The following is an 11,364-nucleotide window of genomic DNA, read 5'->3' as shown; positions in this document are numbered from 1 at the left end:
TTATGTTGATACATGTTCAGGCCTACTTAGGTGAATTAAAGTCGTGTATCATCAGCCCGTGATTGTCACTCTAATCATTTTAAGCTGTAAATGTATACTTGTTTAAATATTGATTAAAATGGAATATCCTGACTCATCAAAGATTCTTTTTGTGAAACCCAATTTTGTGTGTGATGATTAATGAATGGGACTGTTTTTGCATGTGGGCATTCATCTTCAAAGGGCTCTCATTAAACAGCATTATACAATCCCAGGAGGCCAATGGCAGTGGCCACTGGCCCACTTGAGGAAAAGGGAATGAGAACTTGGGCTAGTGTGTTTCTTGTGTTTTGCACTGCAACACATAATAGTAAAACCCTGGAAGAAAACTTTACGTTTCTTAAGCTATAATGATGGGTTCAACACATCAAAGAAAATGTCTTCCACTGCCATCCCGGGCCTGTAGGGCAATGTGGTGACCAAGACAAATCCTTGTCCATCCTCATTAAATACAGCCTAGAAAACGACACCCACAACACAATTTGTCCCCTAATCCAAATCTGGCTCTGGCGTCTGGTGTCAAATGTACGCCTTCTCGTCTCTTTAATGGGTCAGAGGAACAGACGCGAGGATGTGAAAGGGTTAAACGTCTACAGTAATTAGAGTCGCATTTCGCGTTGGCGTCCTCCAATACGGAGCCTCGAGAAGCTACGTCCACCCCCACTATTTCTCTCTCTCTCTCTCTCTCCCTCACAACATACACACACGCCTCCCACCAGCTCCTCCAAGTGTCTAATACACTGGAAAATCAAAGCGCGAGCCTCCCCTGTTCACACACCACCAGTGTTGCGCGTGGAGCACAACAGAGAGCGAGAGAGAGGGGTGATTTTACTCTCTTCTCCTCTCCCCTCAGTTTAACTATTCTGTAAACTTATCTGAGCACATACATGTGACAACCTTAGATCTGATTTTTTTAATATGGGACAGGTTTTGCTTTTGTATTTACTTTGTAGCTGTAAAGTATGATGGTTTTATGAGGCAAAATATGTCTAGGTGAGGAGATTTTACGCACGCCGCTGAAATGGATCACAGACTCTCCAGAGGCAGCTGGGTACCGGTGACTGGGCTGGTTGTATGTCTGCTTCTGTGTGCGTGTGTAGTGGACCTGGTTCTTGCCCAAATTCGGTACTCCATTCCTGAAGAGCTGGAGCATGGAGCTTTTGTGGGCAACATCGCCGAAGATCTGGGCTTGGATGTGGCCAAGCTGTCAGCACGTCGATTTCGTATAGTCTCGGGCGCAAAGAGGCAGTATTTAGAAGTAAACTTGGAGAATGGCATTCTCTTCGTCAACGAAAAGATAGACAGAGAGGATCTGTGTGAACGAAGTCCGAACTGTTTTTTACACTTACAAGTGGTCATTGAAAACCCCTTAGAACTGTACAGAGTGGAAGTGGAGATTTTAGATGTTAATGACAACTCCCCCAGTTTCCCATGGAGCGAGTTTAATATTGACATCACAGAGTCGGCTGCTCCCGGCTCATGTTTCCCGTTAGAGAGCGCACAGGATCAGGACGTGGGCACCAACTCTCTGCGCTCTTACCAGCTAAGCGCAAACGAGCACTTTGTACTAAACATCCAGACGCGCAACGATGGAAGCAAGTTTGCTGAGCTCGTGCTGGACACCCCGCTTGACCGGGAAAAGCAAAAAAAGCACGAAATGGTTCTCACTGCCTTTGACGGGGGCTCTCCGGAAAGATCTGGGACAGCAGTGATAACTATTACAGTGTTAGACGCAAACGATAACGTGCCCGTATTTGACCGCTCAGTTTACCGGTCGAGCCTGGTGGAGAACGCACCGCGAGGGACGCTCGTGCTGAAGCTGAACGCCACAGACCTGGATGAAGGATCTAATGGGGAAGTGACCTACGCATTTAGCGGGCACGCACCCCTCAAGGTGCGGGAACTATTCAGCGTGGACCCGTACACGGGAGAAATCCGAGTGAAGGGCATCGTGGACTATGAGAAAGCCAGTGTTTTTGAACTGTATGTGCAGGCTAAAGACAGAGGACCCTCGGCTGTGGCTGTACACTGTAAAGTGCTGGTAGACATCCTTGATGTCAATGACAACGCACCCGAAGTCATCCTCACATCAGTGTCCACGCCTGTGCAGGAAGACGCACCACCGGGCACGGTGATAGCCGTAATCAGTGTAATGGACCGGGACTCGGGAGAGAACGGAAACGTTGACTGCCAAATCCCGAGCAACGTCCCCTTTCAGCTCCATTCCTCCTTTAAAAACTATTACACTCTGGTGACAAGCGAGTTTCTGGACAGGGAAGCGGTGTCTGAGTACAATATTACCCTCACAGCCCGAGACTTGGGCTCTCCTTCACTCTCCACGAGGAAAACCATCCTCGTTCAAGTATCTGACATTAATGACAACCCCCCGCGGTTCTCTCAGCCTTCATATACTGTTTATGTGACCGAGAATAATGCCCCGGGCGCTTCCATTTGCTCTGTAACTGCATTCGACCCCGATTCTAACCAGAACGCCTATCTGTCTTACTCTATTCTCGAGGGTCAGATCCAGGGCATGCCCGTGTCCACTTATGTCTCAATCAACTCTGACAACGGCAATATATATGCACTGCGTTCCTTTGATTATGAGCAACTTAGAAACTTTCAGATCTTGGTACAGGCGCAGGACGCTGGATTCCCCCCTCTCGCCAATAACATCACAGTCAACGTCTTTGTTTTGGACCAGAATGACAATGCACCTGTTATTGTATCCCCTCTGCCCAAAAACGGCACCGTGGCCACAGAGGTGGTTCCGCGGTCAGTAGACGCTGGGTATCTGGTTACCAAAATAACAGCGTTAGACGCGGACGCAGGACAAAACTCCCGTCTGTCCTATCAGGTGTTGCAGGCTACAGACCCGGGGCTGTTCAGTGTGGCTCTGTACACAGGCGAAATCAGGACTATTCGCCGGCTGGTGGAGAAAGACGCAACAAGGCAAAGACTGGTAATACTAGTCAAGGACAACGGACAGCCGCCTCTCTCTGCCACTGTCTCCATTATCCTTACAGTGGTAGACAGTGTTCCCGAGTCGCTGTCAGATTTCGGAGACCTCACACTCAGCCCACAGCCCCCCTCAAACCTCGCTCTCTACTTGATCGTGTCACTGAGCACAATATCTTTAATATTCCTTGTGGCTATTATCGTGCTGGCTGCAGCCAAGTGTTACAAGGACAGAGACACACTCAGCGGGTACAACCTCCCTCCGCTCGCATGCTGCTGTTGCGGGGGGTTTCAGCCCGATCCACCCCCGGAGGTTTTCAAAAAATCCAACCTCAACCTGCAGATTTCCTCCGCGGCCAAAGTCCCCACAAACTGTATGGAGGTGAATGGAAACAGCAGTCTCTCGCAGTCATATTGTTATAAAGTGTGCCTGACCCCCGAATCAGCCAAAAGTGACTTTATGTTTCTGAAGCCGTGCAGCCCCGGGAGCACGCCGAGAAACAACGAGGCGAAGAGCGCAGAAAACTCGTGGAACGCGCAAAGCCGGAGCGCATCTGTGAACAACGGAGCAACGACTCCCAATGAGGTACAGTGAAATCATCGTACAGTGTCAAACAAACCCATCTCTCTTTTCTATCTGATAAGTATATTGTCTGTGACATTCTTCCACGAAGGTCAAATCATGCCATACAGATTTAAACTCCACTTGAGCAAAAGACTGAGCAAAGGTTTTTTTTCGTGGAAATAATTGATCATTAGTGTGCATTGTAATGTGTTGCTCCCGGGAAATGAAATAAGAAAACGTGAGATTACATTTTAATTGACATGGTAATGAAAGTGTAAAGTCCTATCTTGTAAGGAGCATATTCTGTTTTAGCATCTGGAAAGAATGAAGTGAGATATCAATTACTGAGAGGAAGAGAAGATGTAGTTCAAATTGACTCCTACTCGGTCTTGGTGATAGAAAGATAAAGTGGAAAAAGCTTATTTAAAAAAAAATAAAATCATGAACGTATTACATCGTTTTGGAAACCTTGGAGATTACGATATCACCCAGTGTCATGAATTACTATTCATGCAGTGAGGAGACACACCTGCTTTCAGCACATCTAGATAGAACAAAAGTCAAGGTTATATTTGAGGTGAATGACATTTATTTGAATTCATTTGCCTTGGATTCTTTTCGACCTGTCTGTGGGACGCCTTTATGTCCTCAAACTAACAATATAGGACAGATAACCTTACTAACTATGCCTCAAGGGCACAAGCAAGGCTGAACCATTATACTACACAATGTGGCCTATTCGCAAGGGGGGGGGGAGGGCTGTCCATTATTGATGAAAAATGGCAAATGGACGGTTTTTGGGAGACAGGGTAGGACATCGAGAGGGGAGGGGGCAAGGACATGGCTGGACTGAGACGTGGGCCGCCTGTAGATCGGTCCCGACGTTATTCTCTGAATGCGATGAGAGAGTAGAGAGAGAGAGAGAGAGAGAGAGAGAGAGAGAGAGAGAGAGAGAGAGAGAGAGAGAGAGAGAGATAGGAGAGAGAAGAGAGAGAGAGAAGAGAGAGAGAGATAGAGAAAGATGAGAGAGAGAGAGTAGAGAGATGTGGGGTGAGCCGAGTAAGGTGAAAAGAGACAAGACAGAGACCTTTACAGAGTCAGGATATTATCCCCCGTGTGTGTTTGGTGTGTGTTGTTGTGTGTGTGTGTGTGCTGTGTGTGTGTATCGCTCATTGTTGCTCCCCGCTTTTATACTCAAACGCAAAGGGACAAAGACACCATGACACCTATACCACAGGACCAGGCAAGACTGAGCATGTCAGCCTCGTCCCTGGCACATGCACCTCTGGCCACATGAGGGATTTCGAGGTCACGGTGATTGTTCTGCCTGCAGCTATATGCTCCTCGAGGAGAAAGTGTCCTTCCTGTCGTTAATTGGTTCCACTAATTCACCCGGTGGTGTCCCTCAGCGTGCACACATCAGTCGTCGTGAGGTCGTCAGTGACACATTACACCTCAAAGACAAATCTCGATGAAACTATTTTATCATTATACAAGCCAAGTGCATATGCCCGGTGAAGTTGATGAATGTAAGGTGAACAGAGACATTAAAGACACATCAAAGACACATTCAAGCGTGTAAGACATGCAGGGCAGGTGCGTGCACGTTTTGTGTATATACAGCTGCAACGACCGCAAACTTTTCAAGGCTCCCTGAGACTTTTAATTAAAAACCTTGCTCGAGGAGCATCAGGCAAATATTAATGTAAAATGATGCATATAATCCACAAAACAATGACGTGTGTAATTTTCTTAATTTCCGACCTGGCACGGTTTCCTTTGAAGATTAACATCATGTTTTGTTTCATCCCGGTGGGGTTCTAATTGGTTTAGTGTGTAGTTGGTGGGGAGTGTATTTTGAATACCGATTCCTATAATACGCTTACGTCGCATTCTTCGTGTTAACAACTTTAAGGGAATTAATAGAGCGTGCAATCCATACTATGAGACTCAGATGCGGAATAAATATCACTCGTGTGCTCTCTTTCACCCCTCACGCTGCGCCACAGACGATAAAAGCAAAACCAAGAGCAGGCAAGTCGTAGCTGAAGGAAACAGCACATCCTCTCTTTAAAATCCTGTTCTGCCAAACATCCACAGGGCGGCAGCCACGATCCATGTGGAACAGTCATGTCTCCATTTCAGGACAAGCACAAAGATAGACTGCTCCTCATGTCAATTATCACTGACCTCTAGTGATCCAATATAATGAACAGCCGTCGGTTTTTATCCAGACTGGTTTTATTGAAACTTATTTTGAAGAGAGCCATTTCTGAAATTGATTTTGACAGTGAGATTGCACCATTTTTTCTCTTCCCTTTTCCTGTAGCTGAAGCAGCCGAACACAGACTGGACTCTCACAAAAAATCAGAACTCCTCCCTTAAAAGGTACTATTTTATAATGTTTTTATTTTCAAAGTTTGCATGTTATCAACTCCATGTAAAGCAAATGTACAGAAGCATACAATGCACACAACATGAGCTGAAGTACACAGCTTGTATATTGCTCAGGTTAAAATGTACATAGATAGTGTATTTAACTATGAGTCAAGGAGTTGCAATAACAGACTGATTCTTTGTTTGCAGTTATAACTCTATCAACATGGATGGCACCCTCATGCGTAAAGCTATGCATGCAGACCCAGAAAACTACGTCACCTCCATGGCGCCTGGGCAGTACTGGACCTGGGGTACACACATGAGAGGGGTGAAAGGTAAGAGAGGAGGACGACAAACAGCCTTCGTTAAATCCTCACACATTTACTTTCAGCAGTGGAGAAAATACATACATTTACTGAAATGTTTCTTATTTTAATGGACTTTGAATTGTAGTAGAATATGAAAATACTCAATTAAGAGGCACAGCTTGCACCATTTACAGAATAAAAATATGCTAGTTTAAGATAAGGAAATAAATACACAAGCAGTATATTAGGTAAGACAATAAAATGAAAGCATGAATAATAATAATCCAATGATAACATATATTTCCTCAAAGGGAGCATTCTGAATAATGACTACTTTTAAGTGAACATTTAAACCCATGACCTTTACTTGAAATAGAGTATATTTTATACACTATGCTACAACCTTTAGTCAAAGATAGCCTTCTTCCACCTCGCAGGTTCACTCATTTACAGTATGTTAGGTACCATAGCATTGTATAAAACACTGCACATATTTATGCTTTCATAACGACATGTTTTTCTTTGTTGTTCTCCTAATTGGTTTGTTAATATAGTCTTAACTAATCTCCAGGACCACGAACAGCATCAGGGCAGGGTTGTTGTAGCGCCCCATCATTACGAATCTGTTTGTGTATTTTTGTTGCTGATGTCATTAGTACAGCACTTTGTTAGAAAAGTGCTGTACTAATGACAATAGCACAACAGCCTTAAGTCAATATTGAATAATTAAGTAGCTGCTTCTCCTCTTTTTTTCTCTCCTTAACTCTACAGACTATAAGATGTCTCCTTCAACCAGTGGGGTCCCCTCTCGCCCCTGGACTCCTCTGTGCACACCTCCTCCTCAACAGCAGCAGCCATCGATACCTCCCCACCCCCACCCTCATCCACACCCTCATCCGCACCCCCACCCACCACCTGACTACCACCACAATGTGCACATCCCTGGGACACCATCAGGCTTTTGCACCCTGAGGCCAGCAGTACACCGAAGCGAGCTGGACGTCCACAATGCATTCTCAACCTTTGGGAAGAAGCGTCGTCTCCAGATGTCCCCCCAGGGAGAGGCTGCGATTATAAATAATGACTTGTACAATGACTGAGTTTTCAATGACGACGGATAGTCTCATATAAAGACTGAGGAGGAGGAGAGCATTCAGTGAATACATGAATGGACATATGAGAGGATGCACAAAAGGGGAACACTAAATGAGGAATCCTTTTCGGCTAAAACGCTGAAAATAAATAAAGTCTGATGGCTGTTTATGTGTCACGCCAGTGTAACATGATCAACGTATGTGTCTGCCTATTATTATTTAGACAATCAAACTGGAGCAGCAATTACATCCAAAATGTTTCGAAAAAGCATTAGTGGTAAATAATTTTGCACATCATTATGAATTTATATTTTTGGCTTTATGAAAAGAAAAAGCGTTTTCTTTTTGTATTTTTGAATGCTAACAGAGCTTGAGTGAATATGATACATAATATGATCATGTATATGCAAGCTGCCACATGACGCAGACAACTGTAAAGAGGGGATTTTCCCCATACATGTACTGTATACATTTATGAAAATAAAGTATTTTTTTCATATTGTCGTTCATATGTGTTTGAAATATGCATGTGTTATTCCTAAAGCTCAAGGCCTTTAACCCATACGAACGCTCATGGATGCACACACTCACACACAGCTTTGGTCTATCTACACGCATAAAGCATTTAGATGTAAGTTTCCCAGATCTATGTTTAATTAGCTTGAGTCAATTATTCTGGGGTGAAAAAGTTCCACAGCTATTCCTACAAGGGTAAAAAGCTTTTCGCCTTGGTAAGCTGTTTTCCACAGCGAGGAATACACATAGTAAAATGCTAACATATGCTAATTGGAGTGCTTGCATTTCCATTTGCCCGCAGAGAATTGTGGGGTTCATTAAATGAACAAACAGAACCTCCTCTCTCGAAATATCACTTTAATTAAGACCACCAACACGAATACAAGCATCCGGGGGAGGGGGGCTCAGCTCCAAATGTCACACCTGGATGCGAGCTACAGGCCCTATGACTTCTCTCTCTGTGCCCTTTACATCTTACTTCTCAGGGAATTAGTTATACAGTCAACAGATGAGAGCTGGCCAGAAATGAGCAGGGTAATTAGGTCGTTGTATGGCTCAGACTGAAAATAATCCTGTTAATAAGGAAACGGGTGTCCATAGGGAGCATGGAGGGGAGCAGGCTAACCTTCTCTGCGGTAAGGTGATCCACAGGGACGGCTGAGGGAGCAGCCGTATTTAGGTTCATCTTGGCTTACTTTCAGATGAGTCAGGAATAGAGTTCTGTTCAGGAATCAGACGGGCATAATTATTATGCTTACTATCTGCTAAAAGAACAATTTTTTATTTAAAGAAATGCTGATTTTTAAAAATAATTTTCACATGGGCATCAAGCATAGACACATTATGTATATCTTATACTTAGTGTTTTGTTGAAAATAGTTAAATTATTGTAATTAAATTATCTTTACAGCAACATGATACTCAGCAAAGGGCAAGTCGTGTCCCCCACATCCTTAAACCATGTGGGTCATTTGCATTGCAGCTGTCCATGGCCATAGTGCTGAAATAGTTTTTGAACAGTGCTTCTTTCCAAACCAGATGCTATGTATCCATTCGTCCACCAGAAGGCGCATGTGACCATACTCAATTAACTCAGGTGCAGTTAGTTGAATGTAATGTTTTTGAGGCACGCTTCTTCCTCTTCATGACACGGACACACGCAAACGAATCTTGAATGCAAATTAAGCCACGGTAGCCACCCTTAACACTTTGATAACCATCATGTATTGCATGACTTTCATCAGTTCTTTAGTCAAAACATTAAATCAATCAAGTTTTTTAAGGCCAGTTGTTTGAGACATATTCAGATTTTTCCTAACAAAAACGCTGTCACAGCAATCATGCAATTATAAAAAAAAAAAAAAAAAGTAAATAAACTGCTGCAAACTTATAAACTATCAAAAGTCAAAGTAATAATTACGGCCCTGTGCGAGTATCACAATGTAATATAATATTTATATGGATTGATAGAAGCATTTGAACCTAGCAGCTGACCGTGGTGGGGGTAATCGTGTTTTTAGCATTAATCGCAGTCAAATGCTGCATTATATTGTATTGTATGCATCAATGTTTCATATCCACTCTCAATGACTCTGACTACTGTATGATGAGCATATGCACCATCTTGCAACATACTGTAACACTGACTTTAGAACAGATTTATCCACCAGATGGCATCATGGAGTAAGAATCATTAGACGGCACACCAAACAAACAGTCTTAGGTTGGAAGAGTAGATTATTTTTGCATTGTACACTCGGGGTGTGTCAGGCTACAATGACGTCATCGTCAGACAAAAGCAACAGAGTGGAAGCGGGAGGGGCCGAGGAGCGTGCAGCTCTCTTGTTCTTTTTGAGACAGACCACATCTATAAATATTTCCACAGTTATCTTTCATGCAGCAAATTACTATTCAGTTAATGTGTTATTTTATTTTGTTGGTGTGTGTTGATTCAGGGACATTGAATCCAATATTATTCAGATTCGTCTCCTCAAATAAAAACCCAGAGGCTCTTCTTTGTGTTTGTGTCACAAGACTATAAGAACACCGTCCCAGATCGTGAAGGATAACAATGCTTTTTATTATTTAACCTGAACCAAACCTGGTGCTTTGTCGCACCCTAGTGACGTAGGAAGGTAATACTTCTCAGTTTGTATTTGAAAAGTTTGTTTTATTGCTAATTCGTCAGATTTGTGTGACTTTGTTCACTGATCTCAACCTCTTAATATTATGCCCGATATTATTGCTCAATTTCTGTGACTCTTCACACTGTAAAAAGTTGCCTTGTTTGTCCTAAACTCAATATAGCATGTATCAAAATCAGAAGTGATAGATTATGCCAGTGAAAGCTGTTCAGGCATGGTGTTGCACCTCTGACCTTTAAGCTCTTTACAGGTTGGAACATTCAAAGGATCCATGTCTGTGTTCTGGCTCAAAGTATCAAACATGATCTGTCTGCAGATCGTTACAGAATAAAAAACAAGCAGGCTGACTGAGATCTTCAATACGTCACAAAGCAACAGCTTCAACATTGCTATTTAGATGAGACAACTCAGAGTGCTCTGTTGCACACTAACTAAAGGAGAACGCAGACAGTATAACAACACCTCTAGAACATAATCATAAACTTGGGCTGGAGGAGACATTTTGTATTGCCTTCATCTCTCATGAGTGGCTACATTTGTGAATAATAAAGATGTCTGTTGGTCTATAGGAGGAATCATGTGGCCACAGCCGGTTAGATGTCAGATCCTTACATCCAAAATGAGCTACTGGTACCTAAGGACTTAGAAGGTCCAACATACAGCTGGTGGTGGAAAGTTGTGTAGTATATTTAATAAACAAGTAGTTAAGCACACATTTGTTACAACTGCTTTGTGTGTGGATATGTTATGTTGCTTTATACTTCTACTCCACTATAGGTGCACCTAAAGACGCAGTAGTCACTGAAACAATGACAACATGTTCATATTTAGATAATCCATTTACTTAATTGTGTTTTTATCCTTAAAACCACTAGCTTTTGCTACAATATCATGCTAAATAAAGTAACTGTTTATGCTGTGAGAAATACAATACAGATTATTAAATGGAGCACACTCATGCCATCAGGACCTTTTCCCAAATGACATGTAATAATTTAGTGATCAACTCACTCATCAGAGTCTATCTAAGTATGATCCCCATATCAGAAACAGAAAGTTACTATTAGGGTTTAAGGTAAATTATTTAATTTGATTGATTTGAGTTTGAACTGAATTTAATTTGCATGACAAAAACTGTTTCCACCGTTATAGGTTAAAAGGTTACAGGTTTTGTTTTTTTAGTAGAAGGTAGCTTTGCAGTGTTTTGAGCCCGGGAATAATCTGTTCATCTTTTTTGTTTAATTCAATCTGAGGTTTAATAATACATCAATGGCTGGCCTGATACTTGCAATGACCAAGGCGGACTGAGATGTGGCTTCTAATGAACTGGTCATATTTCAAAGAAAAATTAAATTGTGTAA

The 11,364-nt window shown here is 42.7% G+C and overlaps 1 protein-coding gene across 1 annotated transcript in view; it reads left to right on the top strand.

The window, feature by feature from the left end:
- The first annotated feature begins 749 nt into the window (after window positions 1–749).
- LOC117555783 (protocadherin Fat 4-like) overlaps window positions 750–11,364 on the top strand; it is a 28,961-nt gene continuing 18,346 nt past the window's right edge. Inside the window, 4 exon segments of the mRNA XM_034230745.1 lie at window positions 750–3,583; window positions 5,892–5,950; window positions 6,149–6,276; window positions 7,021–7,348. Coding sequence (XP_034086636.1) covers window positions 1,061–3,583; window positions 5,892–5,950; window positions 6,149–6,276; window positions 7,021–7,348 — 3,038 coding nt within the window. The 5' untranslated portion in view covers window positions 750–1,060.

This window comes from Gymnodraco acuticeps, unplaced genomic scaffold (assembly GCF_902827175.1).
Source record: "Gymnodraco acuticeps unplaced genomic scaffold, fGymAcu1.1, whole genome shotgun sequence".
In the NCBI taxonomy this organism is placed as follows: domain Eukaryota; kingdom Metazoa; phylum Chordata; class Actinopteri; order Perciformes; family Bathydraconidae; genus Gymnodraco; species Gymnodraco acuticeps.
The sequence above is the reverse complement of the archived record's forward strand: the minus strand, read 5'-3'. Positions and strand labels throughout refer to the sequence as shown.